General features: G+C 41.6%; 1 protein-coding gene across 1 annotated transcript; it reads right to left on the reverse strand.

Annotated features, from left to right (window-relative positions):
* Positions 1-4,008: 4,008 nt before the first annotated feature.
* Positions 4,009-17,674, reverse strand: TMEM35A (transmembrane protein 35A). The gene is made up of 2 exons (XM_053474199.1): positions 17,335-17,674; positions 4,009-4,711 (listed from the first exon to the last, which is right to left on the reverse strand). Exons 1-2 carry the CDS (start codon positions 17,452-17,454, stop codon positions 4,340-4,342), a joined length of 492 nt encoding a protein of 163 aa, XP_053330174.1. The 5' UTR covers positions 17,455-17,674; the 3' UTR covers positions 4,009-4,339.
* Positions 17,675-19,652: the final 1,978 nt, after the last annotated feature.

Below are 19,652 nucleotides of genomic sequence, written 5' to 3' on the forward strand. Positions count from 1 at the left end.
ATGTAGGATGAGATTTTTTTAATGCACTGTTATCAGGGCTGTATGGTCCCTCTTAGGGACCTCTTGAACATGTTATTAATGGAAGTGATGCCTGCTTGAGTTCTGTTTCTTAATACTCCAGATTATGGCCATAGAATTTTGCCATTGAAGTCAACTTTTGAAAATTCAGGAAACAATACGATTCTGGGTTAAGTGCCTGAATGCCTTCCATTGCCAGCATAAATCCCTTGAAAAACATGATTTTAATTCTGATATTATTTTGTCAAGAATAACATAGACTAAATTATGTAAAAACTCATGCTTTATGCTCATTTGTGTACTCTGCCCCGCAGTTTCGATTATAATGCTGTCCTTTAACATTAAAGGTGGTCGGCGATATCACGTAAACCCCCTGAGGCTGAGGACACATGGGGGTACATTTGAGTTTGGGAGGGGGGCCATGACAGATTCATGAGGAGACTCCCTTGCCTGCCTGCCCAGTCTTTTCTTATGTCTAAGTCACCCTGCGGTTGTGGGCCCTTTGGAGGACCCGAAGTGGCATGTTTTTTGTTCCCCAGACCATGTCTCCACAGGGATCTCAGAGTCAGGCACCAGGGGGATAATCCTATCATCCCAATGTATTGTTTTTGCAGTCCTCTTGCTGGACCTGAAGGAGGACTTTTGTTTTTTCTGTTCCATGTATGTATGTTCATTGTGTTTGCGGTGTATAAATACCTTTATATCTATCTATAATAAAGCTGGTTCTTTTCTCACTTCAACATTGGTTCAGTCTGATGTTTGGGTGTTTTCAGGACAGTACAACTGCTGAATAAGCTAAGCTCTACGGCTAGTTACAGCGCCAACGCGGCTTGAGTGCAGCGGCCTCCCCTTCTTCTCTACCACGCAGGTTCTGTCTGGTGCTGAAGGGGTTAACTACTTGTGTTTCTGGAGAAGGAAGCCCAGACGGAGTACAGGTCATCCCGTCACAGGCGATCTCTTCACTTGTGAGGTGGTTCATCGTCAGGAGTTTCCATTCCTTAATCACTAAATAAGCTTAGAAAGCGATCTAAGATCGCTTTCTTCGCTTTACCCCTTCACGACAAAGCCTGTACATGTACGGGGTCACGATGCACTGCATTGGTGACAAAGCCCTCTGCATTACCTACACAGCTGCGATCGGCGGTTTTGCAGGATCCATGGAAGCCTCACAAGTGAGGCTGGTCGTGGATCATGGGAGGAAAGACCTCCCCCGAAAAAAATGGCTGCCGCAAAACCGATCATCACCGATGGCGGCCTAAAACAGTGCTTAGGAAGCCATCAGCAATCACTTCCTAAGCATAATCCGTGGTGCTGACATGCCTCGATATCAAAGCATGTCAGTAACAAAACCTCCTGCCCTTGATCATCAGTGGATGCCGTTGCTACAACTCACAAGATAGCGGTGCCAACTGTCAATGAGTTCACAGAGGTTCTATCTAGACACATGGGCACAGACTGACTAGATATCCAAAGGCCAAAAAAATGCAGACAAAACATGGCTTTTTACCTCCCAAATAACCCAACAAACCCATGCGTGTGTGAAAAAGAATTAATACCATAAAGTTTGATAAAGGCTGATGTCAGAATTTGTGCATGGAAAGGGTTAAAATACCAGCATTTGAAATACCCTGGGGTGTCTAGTTTTCAAGAATTGGGGTAAATTGCATTGGCCGGCTTCAAAGATACCCGAAATACCACATGAGGCAGAATGACCAGATTTCGGGGGGAAAATGGTGTTGAAATAGCAAAACGCTACCTATTGCCTAATAACTTGGAGAAAAAACATAAAAACATTGGGTATTTCTAAACTCAGGACAAAAAGTAGAATCTACTTAGCAGGTTTTTTCATTAGTTTTTGCAGATGAGTAAAACGTTTTTTAAAAAGGAATCACCATATTTTATCGTAAATTAGATAAATTGGTACCTAAAGAAAGCCCTACTTATCCTGAAAAAAAACCAACATATACCTTGTGTAACTTCTCGTCTTACTTCATGTCCTAAGTGGGCCATCTTTGAAGCCGGCTGGTTCAATTTACGCCATAAAACCATATATTTTTCAAAACTAGACACCCCAGGCTATTTCAAATGCTGGTATTTTAACTCCATGCATGATATTCTATCACCAGCCTTTGCCAAAGTTTGTGGTAGTATTTTTTTTTTTTTCACATATTGTATTTCAGGTATGAATTTATAGCTCCTGGTATATGCCACTATCAAACAACACCCCAGTATATGTTCAGCAACATCTCTTGAGAACAGTGATACCACCAATGCATAGGTTTGTCAGTTTGTTTGGGAGGTAAAATGCCACAATTGGGAAGTTCACATTTCTTAACTTGGAACTTTGACAATTAGTCCTTCTGCCACCATGTCCTATTTGAGATATCTTTGAAGCTGGTCAGTTCAATTTACCCCATCAAATCATATATTTTTGACACCCCAGGCAGTATTTTAACACTTTTCATGCACTATTTTTACCATCAGCCTTTGTCAATATTTGTGGCGGTATTTTTCGCGTGGCATTTTTTCACACGCATTGTACTTCAGGTGTGAATTTACAGCTCCTGGTATATTTTACTGTCAAACAACACAATACCACCCATGCATTGGTTTGTCTGGTTGTTTGGGAAGTGAGCTTTTTTCCCCATTTAGATCAGTCTGTGCCTATGCCCTATTTGAGACACTTTTGAACACGGCCACTCCAATTTACCCCATCAAACCAATAAAGTAGACACCCCATGAGTATTTGAAATACTAGTATTTTAACTCTGTCTATGTCGGGATTTTTGTGAAGATACAGTACTAATTTTAGCACTTGCTCATAAAAATAAACTTTATTTTACTAATATTTTTGGACTTTTTTTTATATATATTTTGTTGGAACTGGATAGTGACATCGCTGCATAACTATTTTTTAATATTACCATATTTTTATAATTTCTTTTAGCCATTTTAATTTTATTCTATTTTTATTTTTTTTTAAATATTTAACTAATCACACAGTGATTAGAAAGCTACTTGCATGGTTGAATGTAGTATCAGGAAAGACCCTCTTGGAATCTTTTTTTTAATTTTTAAAGGACGCCACCATCTTACGAGAGGCAACAATCTATCACAGTGGCACTTGTGACCTCTCTCGGGAGCGTCCTGGGGTGGATGTTCAGAATTGCTGAATGCCTTGCTATCAAGGCATTTCAGCGACACCATTGAAGCTTAAGAGGCGATCAACTCTTTTAAAAGGGGCGTCTGCCACCATACAGTGTATGGCGGATGTTGACGGCCCGAGGAGAGGGGCCACACGTGGCCTCTGATGCCGATCTCAGTGTTGCTGAATGCCTCGACATTGAGGCAATACAGCGACGCCATTTAAGGAAAAAACGCGATCTAAGATTGCTTTCTAAGCTTGTTTAATGCCATGTCTTGCCTGGCAGCCATTGGATGTTCAGGGGTTAAAGATGCCCCAAATAGGGCATATGCACCTCCCAAATTTGGCCCCCAAACATCCAGGCCAAGTTATGCATGGATCTTGCTGAATACGTAGGGGGGTATACCAAGAACTATAAATTTGTCATTGGTCATTAAAGGTTTTTCTGGCATGTCATTGGTCTTTAAAGAGTTAATCCCTATTTTTGCCTACGATAGCTGGCTTTCATTGCAGGACAGAAACAGTTGTACTACTGCAATGTACCTCAGTGGTTTTTAAAAATGATATGTTAGTCGTGCACCCATTTTAGAAGTAGAATTGTTTTGTTTTTTTTAATAATGTAGAAGCGTTTTCTGTTACATGTGATCAGAAACTGAGCACTTTGTGGGCCTGTGTTAACATTGACTATTCAACCAGTTAGCCATAAGGAATAGCATTATGCAGTTACATTTTCTTGTTTTTGCAGAAATATTTTGCGACATAAAACCATCCTACAACAAAATAACATGACATAGATATTTATAATATTTTATGATATAAAGGGCCTGCAAATACTTTGAAACATCTTGTCCCAGTTTATATTGTTTTAGTTTATTTCAGAAATCTGGTCCCAAAGATTATGACATTGCTGTAGCCAACAAATCTTCCACTTTCCACATAGACCTTCCTGAGATATTTAAAAATGTAACACTAAGTTGAATGTAAAATGTTTAAATATGAATTCTATGCAACGAGAAGTGTGGATTTGGGAGTCACAGGATTTGTATTACATGTGCTGACAGGTTTATTTTCATTAAGTATAATGGATATCATTATGGTTTGTGTCATAGGATAAAGGGGACAATGGATTAGCTCTGGTGGTTCTTCCTAAAATGATATAAAAATCGTAATTTGTCTTTAAGACACTTTCATTTTGCCGGCTTCTCGAGAGTGTATTCCATTGCCTCCTTTTGTCCCTTTCTTTTCATAGGCCATCTCCTCTTCTGGTTGGCGGGATACAAGAAGGCGGCATGTGAGTAGTATTCCAAACACTAGTGCATGTGCATATCGTTTCAAAGGATCTCCAACAAGCTGGTGGAAGAATAGGACAATAAGAACCAGAATGAGTAGGATAAAGTTGGCCACATCCCTCGGTCGTCCAGGAACTAGAGTTAGAACGATTCCACAGGCCAGTTCAAGTGAGCCGATGGTCTTCCGAAGAAAAACAGAGGTAATGCCAAGTTTTTTCAGTCCTGGGAGAGCCTTCACATAACTTTTATATGCTCTTTTCTAAAGACAAGAAAGAAAACAGAGTCAAGAAAGCACATTCCACTGTTTGTTTGTACTTCTGTGTTCATGCTAATTTAAAGTCTGAATGTGAATACCTTCTTAGTTTAACAGACTCAAAACTAGGGCTGCAACAACTAATCGATAAAATCGATAATAATCGATAATGAAAATAGTTGCCAACGAATTTCATTATCGATTAGTTGAATTGATTTTTATCGATTATAAAATGAGGGTTTTTTCAGAGCAAACGCTCTGAAAAATACCCCTCATTATATAAACCGTTTCAGTGACTCACAGCAGCAGCTCCTACTTACCAGTCCCTCCCTGTAATCACTGTGACAACTGGCCCCGCCCCTTCCTTCTCCCAGAAGGCCAGAGCCACATGGCTGTGACACTCATCCAACTGTAAGTATAAAATTAATATTTGGGCTACTGAAAGTTAGGGGAGGTGGGGGTTAATTTAGGGGCAGTTATGGTTAATGGGATGTTTAGGGCTAATTTAGGGGCAGTTATGGTTAATGGGGTGTTTAGGGGCAGCTATGGTTAATGGGGTGTTTAGGGTTAATTTAGGGACAGTTATGGTTAATAGGGTGTTTAGGGTTAATTTAGGGGCAGCTATGGTTAATGGTGTGTTTAGGGTTAATTTAGGAGCAGCTGTGGTTAATGGGGTGTTTAGGGTTAATTTAGCAGCAGCTGTGGTTAATGGGGTGTTTGGTTAATGGTATGTTTAGGGTTAATTTAGGGGCTGTTGTGATTGATGGGGTCTTTAGGGTTAATTTAGGGGATGCTGTGGTTGATGGGGTGTTTAGAGTTAATTTAGGGGTAGTTATGGTTAATGGGGTGTTTAGGGTTAATTTAATGAGGACTGAGGGTTAATTTAATTAATTTATTAAAGTTAACTTAAGGTGCAGTTAGAGATAAAGAGGGGCAAACTAAGGGGAATCTAAATCCTGGGGGCAGTGAAGATTAACCCAGTACTTATTTATAAAAGTATGGTGTCGGTGTGCTGTGAACAGGTCTGTGACTCTATGAGGGCACTATGAGATATCTGGGGGGGTATAAGGCATATCTGGGGAGGACGGAGTGACAGATCTGGGGGTATAAGGCATATACAGTATATAAGGCATATGTGGGGAGGGCAGCGTGGCATGTCTGGGGAGGATGGAGTGGTGTATCAGGGGGTATAAGGTGTATCAGGCACAGTGGCATATGTGGGAGGCAGCGTGGAGTGGCATATGTGGGAGGCAGCGTGGAGTGGCACATGTGGGAGGCGGAGTGGCATATGTGGGAGGCGGAGTGGCATATGTGGGAGGCGGAGTGGCATATGTGGGGGTAGAGTGGAGTGGCATATGTGGGGGTAGAGTGGAGTGGCATATATGGGAGGCAGCGTGGAGTGGCATATGTGGGAGGCAGTGTGGCATGTCTGGGAGGCAGCGTGGCATGTCTGGGAGGCAGCGTAGCAAGCTGTTTGTATTTAATATAATTTGTTTATTAAATTATTTTAAATAAATGAAAAATTTACATTCTTTTTTTTATCCGATTAATCGAAAAAATAATCGGCCAACTAATCGATTATGAAAATAATTGTTAGTTGCAGCCCTACTCAAAACAATAAATGCAACAAAAACATACAAAAATAATAATACATTTGCAATAGGATGATTGCATTAGATTTTGAATTCAGGGATGGTGGGGGCGTGGCTTTAGTTGTTTATACATAAACCTAAGGGTTCACTTACTTTTTCTAGCCACTGTATTTTTGTTCCCTAAGACAATTTTAGTAGTTTTTCCATGTTAATTCGTGTGAAAATAGCATGGAATTTTATGGTTTACATATCAGGACCTTAGCAGCATACCTGGGAACTCTCCGGGTTTGACCCGGAGATTGCTGGGTGAGCGCCGCTCCTCCAGTTCAAGACCCCAATCCTGCAGGTCGCGCGAGCGGGATCTTGACACGCCCCGCTCATTTTCCTTTAAATGGGAGTGTTTCCCGCTACCGTCATGGGGACTGCCCACCAACGTCAGTGTGCAGTCCTGGCCGCGTCCCACAAGGGAAGGCTCCGGGTAGCCAGAGCCCAGAAATTCCCAGGTATGCTTAGCATGTCTAAAAATTAAGTACAACCTCAGATGAGGAGCAAAACATGACATATTACATTGTGTCATGATTTAACAAAAATAAAGCCTACATGGAGAAGCCATGTGTGAAAAACTAAGTACACCCTTAGTGCTTCCATAGGAGTTAGGATACTAAGAAACAGACAGGAACTGCTAATCAAATGCTTTTGATTAATCGATCATCACCAAGTGTGACCACCTCTATAAAAGCCAAAGTTTTAGCGGTTTGCTAGTTTGGAGCATTAAGGAGGAGCAATTATTGGGAAGGATTATAAAACAATTTCCAAACAATTTACAGTCCACCATTCTACAGTAAGAAAGATAATTCAAAAGTGGAAAACATATAAGACAGTTGCAAGTGGACATCCCAGCAAATTCACCCCAAAGTCAGACCATGCAATACTTAGCGAACTTGCAAAAAACTCAAGCGTTACATCTCAGACTCTACAGGCCTCAGTTCGCACATTAAATGTTAAAGTTCATGACAGTACAATTAGAAAAATGGTTTGTTTCAAAGGGTTGCCAGAAGAAAGCCTTTTCTCTCTAAAAAGAAAATGGCATTAGGCCGGGGCTTAGGTTTCCAAAGCTGCATCTGAACAAACCAATAGTGTTTGTTCTGCTTTTAAAAGATTTCAGGCCCTTTTTGAAAAGATGTTTACCAGAAAACAGAATGCTCATATCAGATATATTCCTGTCTGGAGGGGGGTGGGTGGTAGTGCAGGATTGGGCCATTGACACCTCAGACAGATGGGGTCTAGATATGATTTCCAAACTGCACAGGCTGGAGCTCACTGGTTCTTCCCACATTTTTATGTGATCTCATACCTCTAGCACTTTGAAGAGGTGCTAAATTGTATGTTCCGATTCAGGACTATAAACAGAAGGAAGTATTGTTGTCTATACATTTTTTCAGGAAATACCGTATTTGCTTGATTATAAGACGAGGTTTTTTTCAGAGCAAATGCTCTGAAAAATACCCCTCGTCTTATAATCGGGGTCGTCTTATAATCAGACCTCAAATAGGTCTGACTATGAGACTAAGATCCAGATCCCCCGCAATGCTGCAGGGGACCTGGATCTTCCTGTCTCCCCTCCCCAAACCCCCCCCACCCTCAACTTACTGGTGCTTCCGAGTCCCCGGTATTTATTAAAAAAATTGTTTACATAGTTTACATAAATTAACATTTACTGGTAAAACTTTTTTCCTATAGGGTTGTCTTATATTCAGGCTTTTTCTTTTTTTCCTAAATTAATATTCAGATTTTGGGGGGCCGTCTTATAATCAGGGTCGTCTTTTAATCGAGCAAATACGGTAAAAGGTGTTTATTCTCTAGTTTTTGCCATTTCAAAAGCCTTAAACCAGGAGGATTAAACACGAACAAAAATCTCAAATACGACTGTCAAGAATAGCTGTGTTTCTTCTATACAGAAATGTTCTTCCAGATAGGTAAAATTAAGAAGCTGGTTGACATGGCAACCTTGATGCTTCAAAAGTGAAGGTGCAGTATCAGAACAATGATTTTGTTATGGGGTCTAATGACATCTTAATGATAGGCAGTGCCCCTCTTTCACATTGAGCAGTTTAACACCTTTATGTTAGAGGTGTGGGATCGCTCAATGTGAAAGGGGGCACTGCCTATCATTAAGATGTCTTCTCTCTGGACAGATGGTTTCCAGTTCCTATGGCAGTGAATTCCACTCTCAGGTGGTGGTTACCAAAGGAGAGACTCCACCAGGGAGTAAAAAGATGGTCTTTATCACAGATGCAAGAAAGCACCTTGCCTATCAATTTCCTAGAGGAAATGCCTATCAATTTCCAGTATGGAAAGCTCTGAGAACCTGGTAAGACAGATTTGAAGACGGAGCTGAATCAACATCGATGCAGTAAGTCACAGCAGATAAAGAATGCTGCTTGCTCGGTTACATTTAATGGACTGACTGAAATTGAAGGTGACTTTGGTGTTCTGGACTTTGCTTATATTAGCGAGGACTTTTTCGAAACTAGTATTAATATGTGTACCAAATTCTTTCTCATGGGCAAATAGGGTCGTTAATACTTTGAGGACAAAGGTTTCAGAATTTTCACTACATCATTCTTTAATCCTAATCACCCTAACTACCCTTTCTAACTTAGAACAGCCACATAAAATAGGTTGATTTTGTCCGTACTAAAGTATTTAGTATAAAAAAGGGAGGTTATTATTAAAAAAATAAATAAATAAATAAAATAAAAACGTTTTTCCATATCTGTTTTATACTGTATAGAACTAATGTAAAAAAACAATCTCAAATATATCGTCTTGAGTTTGGAAACACCTCATATATATATATCTAGGGTATCCATCTATATTGGTCAAGTACAGGTATAGATACTATAAGCCAGGGGCATCCAACATGCGGCCCGCCGGACCTTGAGGTGCGGCCCGCGTGAGATCCGCCAACCGGAATCGCAGAATCGCAAGAACCCTGCTGCTTTCCTGTGGGTTGCTCGCGCACGGTCGGTGTCTTCTGTACCGCACAGCAGAAGCGGAATCCAGCGGAGTCACGTGAATTGATGTCACATCACATGACTCCGCACCCATCCTGCTTCCACTGTTCGGCACAAGAGAAGTTGCTCGCGAGCTACACAGTGGGAAGCAGCAGCCCCTGCGTAAGTCTGCGAGTGAGAGATCTGCAGTGCAGGTAAGAGGGTGGGGTTGTATGCGTGATTGGGGGAATTAATCTGTGAATGAATGATGTGTAAGTGGTGGGCATGGCACAGCGAGTCTGTAAGTGACCCCCATACTGGCTGGCAGCTAGCCAGGTTTCAGCATGTATTGGCTGAGTTGGAATGATAGGAGTGTGATTGCTAACAGCAATCACAGTCCTATCATGCCAAATCAGCCAGTACATTCTGGAACCTTGGTATGCCTGGGCATGATAGGAGTGTGATTGCTGTTAGCAATTATATATATATATATATATATATATTAATATTGTTATTGTATTTTATTGTCCAATTTTGGTGTAATAACACCACACTTTTATTAACCGCTTAATGACAAAGCCCATACATGTACGGGCTCAAAATGTATTGTTTTCAATGGGGTTAGGGACCGCCCATTGTCCTTAAGGGGTTAAAACTAAGTAACACACTACTGCAAGTTGCCTTCTCTTGCTCCTTCAGCTCTAGCTAACCTTAATGCTCTCATTACGGTGGACGAGGTTTCAGCTGCCCTAAAATGTTTTAAGAATTTGAAGGCCCCAGGTCCCGACGGCTTCACCGCCAAATATTACAAATCTTTTGCTGCCTGCCTTCTCTCGCACATGACCGCGCTTTTTAATACATTCCTCAAGGGGGAGGCGCGTGCATCTCCAAACTTACGCCAATATGGTCTCATTTCTTCAGTATGCTGAGTGACGCACTCGGGGAACCCCTCCAACCGGAGCCTTGGTCGGCTCTTCTCTGCAGATGCTATCCTTCGGACGCTCTGACTAAACCAGCCCACCGTCTCATATTTCGAGTTTGTACAGCAGTCCATCTCGCCATTGCCCAAGTGTGGAAATCAGGAACTCCTGAGATACCTGCCGTTAAAGCTAAAATTTGGCATATGCTGAAGATGGAAAAAATCACGGCTTACCTGCATGACAAGTCCCATCTTTTTCTTCTCACCTGGGGGCCGTGGCTGAAGAAGTTCGGGATGTCCCCTGCGGCCATTTCGTGGATCTGATCTACAGCAGATGTCTTACGTTCGGCTAGCTGAGGCTTACTTGCTGTGAATCATCCCTTTACCCCTCCTTTTTTTTTTCTTTTCTTTGCTTCTCCCCTCTCTTCTTTCCATGTCTTTCTTTCGTCTATTGGCTCTACCCCCCTCTTATTCTCTGTATTTCTTTCTGTAGATGTTTTCCAATGATTACACCTGGCCCTGTTTTAGGCCCGCCGGTCTCGGCATACTGTGAGCTCTCTGTGCGCCTTTATGGGCCCTCATTAGTTAGGCGCTAACTCACGCCTATTGACATGGTGCAGTCTACTGTTTAAACTGGGGCTCTCTTATGCTCCTGTAACAAGATTATTTGAGATGCTCTGTTCTATATATTGTACCTGTTATGTCATGCCTGTTTTTGCGTTCCTCTGGAAATCATCTCTTATATTGACAAAATAAAAACTACTTTAAAAAAAAAAACTAAGTAACACACTAAAACTGGACAAAAAATACAATAACAATATCAATTTATATATGATTGTCAAAAGCAATCACACTCCTATCATGCCCAGGCAACCAGTACATGCTGGAATTTGTGTGTGCTGTTAACAATCATATATATATATTAGGGCTGCAACTAACGATTATTTTAATAATCGATTAGTTGGCCGATTATTTTTTCGATTAATCGGATAAAAAAATGCAATTTTTTTAAATTTAAAATAATGTAATAAAAAACGTACAATTTACACTTTCATCTCTTTATTGCAATGGCCTCTCTCTATTCACCTTCTTATTTTACTGACATAATAATAAAAGCTACAAGAACCCAAACACAGTGTTTCTCAAACTAGGTTTTAATACAGAGTTATTAGTAAATATTAATTCATATGTTAACTATTTTTCATATTTAATAAAAAAGTTGAGAAAATTTGAGAAAAAAAAGCCTTGTTTAAATTTTTTTTATTTACCAAACTGCCCCCAGTTATGCACATCAGACCCCCAGCTTGCCACTCTGCCCCATATATGCCTTATACCTCTTATATGCCAGATTCCACTGTGCCCCCTGATATGCCACTGTGCCCCTGATATGCCACTGTGCCCCAATATGCCTAATACTCCTTATATGCCAGTGATATGAAACTGAGCCCCCTGATATACCCTTTACCCCCAGATGTTTAATGACCCCCTGATATGCCTAATATCAATATGCCTTATACCCCCTATATGCCCTGAAATTCATAATACCCCCCATACACCACTATAACTCACCCATACACCACTTTGGCTCCTCCCCCCACATACACCACTTTGGCTCCTCCCCCTCACATACACCACTCTGGCTCCTCCCCCTCCCATACACAACTTTGGCTCCTCCCCTTCACATACACAACTTTGACTCCTCCCCATCCCATACACCACTCTGGCTCCTCCCCCTCCCATACACCACTCTGGCTCCTCCCCCTCCCATACACCACTCTGGCCCCTCCCCCTCCCATACTACACTCTGGCTCCTCCCATACTCCACTCTGCCTCCTCCCCCTCCCATACTCCACTCTGCCTCCTGTCAGCAACGGATCGTCACTAGACACCAGGGAGCCGGGTAGAGAGGCAGAGTGGCGTATGGGAGGGGGAGGAGCCACAGTGGTGTATGGGAGGGTGGCTCCTGACACCTCCCCCCTCCCATACACCGCTCTGCCTCTCTACCCGGCTCCGTTACTGACAGTAACGGAGGCTGTCTGTGCGATGCAGACACCCACCAGCTGACAGAGAGGATGATTCTCTGTCAGCCTGTGAGTGTCTGCATCGCACAGACAGCCTCCGTTACTCACCTTCACTTACACTGTGGCTTCTATGAAGCTGCAGTGAAAGTCCTTGTCAGTAAGGGAGCCGGGAGAGAGGCAGAGTGATGTATGGGAGGGGGAGGAGTCAGAGGGGTTATGGGAGGGGGGAGAGAGACGGAAGTGAGAGACCGGCCGACCAAGAGGGCAATCCAGGTCTCCTGCAGCGTTGCGGGGGATCTGGATTCTGGTGTTATAATCCGATCTCTGTTTGAGGTCGGATTATATAAAGAGGAGTTTTTCAGAGCATTTGCTCTGAAAAAAAACTCTTTTTATAATCGCTAAAAATCAATTCGATTAATCGATGATGAAATTCGTTGCCAACGATTTTCATAATCGATTATTATCGATTTTATCGATTAGTTGTTTCAGCCCTAATATATATATATATATATATATATATATATATATATATATATATATATATATATATATACACACACACACACACACATATATACATATTAATATTATTTAATTTGTTTGTACAATTTTGGTGTGTTACTTTTATTAACAGTGTGTTTTTTTTATTTTTAAAGATGGGGGGGTCCTTTTTTGTTTCGGTCCAAAATTTTCATTTTAGTGCATCCCTAGAATAAATAGAACTATTTAATTTTCACAGAGATAAAACGCCCTCCTGAATTTGTAGTCACGTCAGAGGATTTCTAGGCCCAGAAATCAGTGAGATGCGTTGTAAAGGATTTTGTGTCGTCATTTACCTTATTTCAATCTGCATGTCTTATTAAAGGCCGTTTTTTCTCTCAGTGAAAAATGAATGCGGCCCCCGAACATATACATTTATGATGAAGTGGCCCACTGCAGGAAAAACTTGGACACCCCTGCTATAAGCTGTATTTTACTGCCCAAATGCTTCTGGGAAAAAGACAACCAAAGCGAATTTAAAAATGATAATTTTACCACTTATAATGCAACAATTTCCCCAGCAGCCTCTTTTAAAATATGTAGCAAAAATATTTTGATGATACTTCTTTGCAGTGGGTAAAGTTAACACCACATAGACATCATATGAAGAGGTTAAATAATGCAAAATTAAACCTCCACAAGCTGGTTCTAGAGCACGCTAACCTGTCTAGAGTAACGCACTAGGAGCATTTGTACATAATAAGTGCCTGGGCATGAGTTCCCATATACCTATACATGGTATATGGGAACCATTTTTCCTTACCACACACCAATTCAGGTGCCCAAATCGGACACCGACATGTTGTCATGTGTGGCTAGAGGAGGGAATGAGTGAGGCTGAATTCAAGAGTTGGCAGGGTTGGTTTGGGCATCTGCCCACCTTACCAAAAAAAAGCCACCACTCAGCTTTAGAGTGAGTTAGCCACATGGGAACTAAAATGGAGGTCCATGGGAACTCCCCAACTGACCCATGATCCCCATTGCCATCCCAAGTTATTAAAAGAGCTAGGTCGTATACTAGCAAAACAGTTAACTGATTTATTTAACACATTATTGGTAACGGGAGTCGTCCCAGGGGATTGGAAATCAGTGAATGTTGTGCCCATTCACTAAAAAGGCAGTAGTGAGCAGTCAGGCAAATACAGGTCAGTAACTCTTACATCTGTAGTGATGAAATTTATGGAAACTATGTTAAAGGACAGGATTGTTATACTTCTGAAGTCACGTGGGCTTCAAGATCAAAAACATGGGTTTACCTCAGGAAGATCATTCCAAACTAATCTAATTGATTTTTTTGATTGAGTGACTAAATTAATTGATCAAGGTGGTGCACTAGACATTGCGTATCTGGATTTCAATAAGGCCTTTGACACTGTGCCACATAGAAGACTAACCATTAAACTGCAATCTCTGAGTTTAGATCACAATATTGTTGACTGGATTAGGGAGTGACAAAAAACAGAGTGTTGTAGTCAATGGCGTATATTCAGAGCAAGGTCTTGTTACCAGCAGGATACCTCAGGGATCTTTACTTGGACCCATTCTCTTTAATATTTTTATTAGTGATATTGCAGATGGTCTTGATGGAAAGGTATATCTTTTTGCTGACGACAACATGATTGATGTCCCTGGAGGGAGAAGCCAAATGGCAAATGATTTGGGTAAACTGGAAAAATAGTCAGAGCTGTGGCAACTGACGTTTAATGTTGATAAATGCAAAGTAATGCATCTAGGGCATAAAAACCCAAGGACAGAGTATAGAATATTTGATACTGTCCTAACCTCAACGTGCGAGGAAAGGGATTTATGGGTAATTATTTCGGAGGATTTAAAGGTAGACAGACAACGCAATAGAGCAGCAGGAAAAGCTAGCAAAATGCTTGGTTGTACATTTGTATTAGCAGTACAAAAAGGGAAGTGTTCATGCCATTGTACAGAGCACTGGTGATCCAGATAGATATAGATATGTTAAGGAAAGTGCTACTAAAATGGTTCATGGATTACAGGATAAAAAAAAAAAAATTACCAGGAAAGATTAAAGAATCTTAATATATATAGCCTGAAAGAAAGACGTGACAGGGGGATATGATAGAAACATTTAAATACTTAAAGGGGATCAACACGATAAAAGAACAGAGTTTATTTAACCCCTTCAGGAGCGGCGTTTGCAAACTGCGTCTTCCCTTAAGACCACAGTTTTTTTAAAAAAAAATATTTTAATTCCGTGCTCGTGATTCGCTTCAAAGCAATCACATGCACAGAATTGAGGGGGAGCGGCCGCTACAGATCGCTGGGGACACCCAGCCGTCAGTAGCAGCCGCCCCTCGCGATCCCAGCGTTCATAGCGACGCTGGGTCGCGCATCAACGTACCTGGTATGTCCCAGTCTGGCGGTGACCTTTGACCAGGAAGTACCAGGTACGTCCTGGTCTTAAAGGGGTTAAAAGGAGAACTACTACCACAACAAGAGGACATAGTCTAAAGCTAGAGGGGCAAAGGTCGATGCATGGAATAGCCTTCCAGCAGAAGTGCAAGATGTTAATACAGTGAAGACATTTAACCCCTTCGTGACAAAGGCTGATTTTACTTTTTGTACCCTTCGTGACAATGGCCTTTTTAACATTTCTGCGCTGCTTGTGTTTAGCTGTAATTTTCTTTCCCGTTTCCCGTTTACTGAACCCACACACATTAGATATTGTTTTTTTCAGGACAATAAGGGCTTTCTTTAGATGACATTGTTTTGAGCGGTCACAGCCCATCGAAAGGTAAGTGTTTGGTGTCGCTGGATGCCTCCTGATCAAGGCATTCCAGCGACACCATTTAAGTTTAACGCTTTTAAAACGGGCGTCCGCCGCCATACAAAGTATGGCGGATGTTGACGCCCCATGGAGGGGCCAGAGATGGCCCCTTCATGCCGATCGCGGCGTTGCTGAATGCCTCGAGGTCGAGGCATTCAGCAACGCTTTTTGGGTGCAGAAAGCGAAAGTAGATCGCTTTCTGCACCCGTTTAAAGACGTGCCGGTCCTGGCACGTCAATTGTAGTAAAGCACATGCTTTTCCGTGTCGTGCCAGGACCGGCAATTGTCGTTAAGGGGTTAAGCAAGCATGGGATAAGGGTAAGCTAGATATAGGATAAGGGCAGGTACTAAGGAAAGTACTCAGAGGTTGGGCAGACTGGATGGACCTAATGGTTCTTATCTGCCGCCACTTTCTATGTTTCTATGCCTGCAAAAAAAGAACAGCAAAGCAGTGAAGTGGCACAGGGGTGACGGTGCCTCAAAATTGAGACCGAAGAGGCCAATTGTTACCCATAAAACACTTTTTAATCAATTGAATATACCAGTATTTTTTTCATAAAAATGAATCAAGTTAATTTGTATATTGTGTTCTTTGCTTCTGTCAGAAACATTGACTACTGATATCCTTCTCTACTGAACCCACCCACAAAGGCAGAGCAATACTGAGAAGGTAAAGATGCCTTTTGTGCTTACATACCAAGTGCCCAGGACTATATGGATCAGGAGCCTGGCGTTAATAATCTGTCTTCATTATAGATACCCCTGTTACCTATGCGAAAGAGGAACAACATCTAAAATGATATGAATAACCCCGGGTTATATAATCACCCCCTTTTACACCTGAACGTGGTTTAACACTATAGGAAGTGCTGCTTTGCTTTTATGTAGCATTTTGCAGACTTGTGGTTACATAATCATATTCTAGTATGATATTAGTATAAACAACTTAATAGAAATCTACTATAGTACCGCACAGACCGGCAATTAAAGAATTATAGAAATCAGACATGGGTGGTCAGACACATCACTGACAATTTCCTTTGCAATCTGCTTGTAGACAAGAGTGTTTAATACATTTGTAAGCACATGTAGAATGTCTCTAGATCAGAGCAAGAATAAATAATTTCTACTCTCTTCTCTGAATAAACGGACTCTCAGGGGCATATATAACTTGAGGGGGGGCACTGGTGATGGTATAGAGAACCATCTGGAAAAAGGACAATGTATGGGACATGAAATATAATCAGTGGCTGGGTCTACCAAGACATTTATAAAGCAGGTAGTCTCAGGTTAATTGATCTGAGACCATTTTATCAATAAGGTATTCCGAAGCTTTGTCTGGGCGAACGGACATCACCAGAAGACCAACAATACCGTCAAGATCGGCGAATTCAATCTGTAACAAAGACCGCTAGCTCGAGATTATAGCTGCTGTATTATTTTACGCTCCCGCTACACATGGGGCGGTGTGGACATTAGGGATCCTTAGTAGATACACTGATACTAATATATACTATATTATGACTGCAGTGTTTGTTTATGCAGGTGGTAAATATTAATACACACTGATGTGACAATGCGCCACACGGAACGGCAGAGAATACAGAAAGCCGGTAAGAAAATATATGAAGAACTATTGAATGACACCGCGCTTCATTTGCAGCACTCCTGCCCATTTTAGACATTTTTTGCTGTCACTAATCCGTTTAATCGCTTTAACTACCCAAGGTATCTTTTATCATAGTTCCTCCCCTCATCTCTCACCATTTCGCTGTACGCATCCTTGCTGAGCCTGGGGGTGAGTTTGATGGTTCCCATAAAGACGAAGAAAAGCCCAAGCGCCATTGAGAGGGCCACTATTGTCACGATGCGCGGGGACGCCATTGAGGTAGGGGCAGCTGACCCACTGACGGTGAGTCCTTTCACTGGGTGCACCCTTCTGCCGCCAGATGCTGCTTTTTAAAGACCTCACAGGCGCCTGCGTCTTCCATGTGTTGGTGCTGGTGATCGCGTGGTCCTAGAGCCTACCTGCTTTCACCTGCCCATCTATAGCAGGATTAGGAAAGACGCATGACAGACATCAATGAGAGATGAAACGCGGAAATTCCAACACAGGTGCTAATAGTAAATTGAGCTCACGAGCATTAAATAGCACGAGTAATGACAAAACGACGTACATCCAAAGTAATTTATGATAAGCCAGTGTAATATGTATTCGTCCAGCAGCTATGGCTTCACATCAGATTGCCCCGCCCCTTTTGCGGTACTAGCATTCCTTATCGTTCTTGTACATGATTTAGAGCAATAAATCTACATTTCGCATGGCTGCGGTTTAAATTTTTTTTAAAGTCCCGGCCAGGCTGCCTTTCCAGCTGGGATTGTAGGTTATTTCAGCACGAAGAAGACATTTAATAGTCAATAGTAGTCGTACTGGGCAGTATTATAAAGGTAGAGGAGACAATGAAGAACCAGAGGAAGCGATAAGCACGTAAAACACTATAATATGCATTCATTAATGTGAGAGTTTGCAGGAGATTTGTCTTTGACTCATTATATTTAATCTGCTGCAAAATAGGTTGGCTCGCTCTGTATAATACATATCAGTGCCATGTGTTCATATTCCTCGCCCATATAATTATGGAGGGCAGCCCTTCTTGCTGGAGAAAATTGGCAGCATTTGTCCTTCATTATGAAGTGGGTGGCAACCAGAGGCGTATCTACTGAAAATAGCGCCCATGGCAAGCACTGAAATTGCGCCCCTGTCCAAATATCTAAAACCCATCTTTTAGATCACTTTCACACACAAAAAATCAGCCGAGAAATACAAGTCAAGCTTGTTAATCTTTTATTTTTTTTCTTTTAAATTAAATGTTTTGGTTTGTGCAATAAAAGGGTACAGCAAGAAAAAAGGGGGTAGGGGTAAAACATAATAAGTCAAACATTCCTGCAGATGCACATAACCACCATACAATTCTGGGAAATATATGAAATGCAGTTGTAAATCCAACAATTCTCCCTAATGTTTAAACAAAACAACTGTAGCCTAGGGTAAACTTCCCATATATACGCCTAAGCTCATTAATCTTTTAATTAACAAATTATTGCCCTACATGAAAATTACAAGTGCACCTTCCTTGCTTTCACTGAGGGAAATTGGTCTATGATGTGCTCAAAGTCAGTTTTTTCAGTTTCTTCTCTTTCTACACTCAGCAGAGCAAGATCACAGAGTCTGTCTTGACCCATGGAGGCTCTCAAATATGAAAGTATTAGTTTTAACTTACTAAATGATCTCTCACAGCTGGCGATGGAAACTGCAATGGTTAACATTATCTGAATGGAAATGCGAAGATAAGGAAAGACGCTCTCATCTCCATACTGAATAATAAATTCGAGAAGATCTGTAGGACTGGATATTTTCATGTTGGCCCGACTTGACAGCAACATTCTGCAATCTAAAATTTCTTCATATAGTTGCTGTCCACAGCTGTAGAATTCACCCAAATGTTCGCACTTGTTTTTTAGCTCGTTATTGCAGGCACCATAACACAGTACCTTGACATCAAGAAGGAACCCAAACTTGGTGTCAGTGTCATGCAGACGGGCAAACCTTTCATCCATTTCTCTGTGAAGACGGTCAATCGTTCCTTTCATGACTCTTTCCATTTCCTGCTTGGCAGATAACCCAGCATCTCTCGAGTTCTCATCAGGCATACGTTTCTTTCGCCTCTGACGTCTTTCAACGTCAATATTCCATTCTTGACAGAGACCAAATCCTTTTTCCAGTGACTCACGAACCAACACTTTTCTTTCATCATCAAAATGATCTCGTAGGGCTTTCAAATCCAGGGCAGCATTGTGGAAGTTCATGCTAGGATCCTGCAGCCTCTTCTGAATACGGTCAATGCAGATGAGTACTTTGTTCCAAAATCCCAGCAAGGTAAAAAAATCATAACTCAACATGCGGTTATACAGCTGCCTTGCATCACTTCTTGTTTCACTAGTCTCGTCTTCATTGTCTATCATATCCTGGAGAACTTGAAGTATCTCTTCAAGGTAGTTGTTGACGGTTTTCACTGCTTCTG

Source organism: Spea bombifrons, chromosome 8 (assembly GCF_027358695.1).
Source record: "Spea bombifrons isolate aSpeBom1 chromosome 8, aSpeBom1.2.pri, whole genome shotgun sequence".
Lineage (NCBI taxonomy): Eukaryota > Metazoa > Chordata > Amphibia > Anura > Pelobatidae > Spea > Spea bombifrons.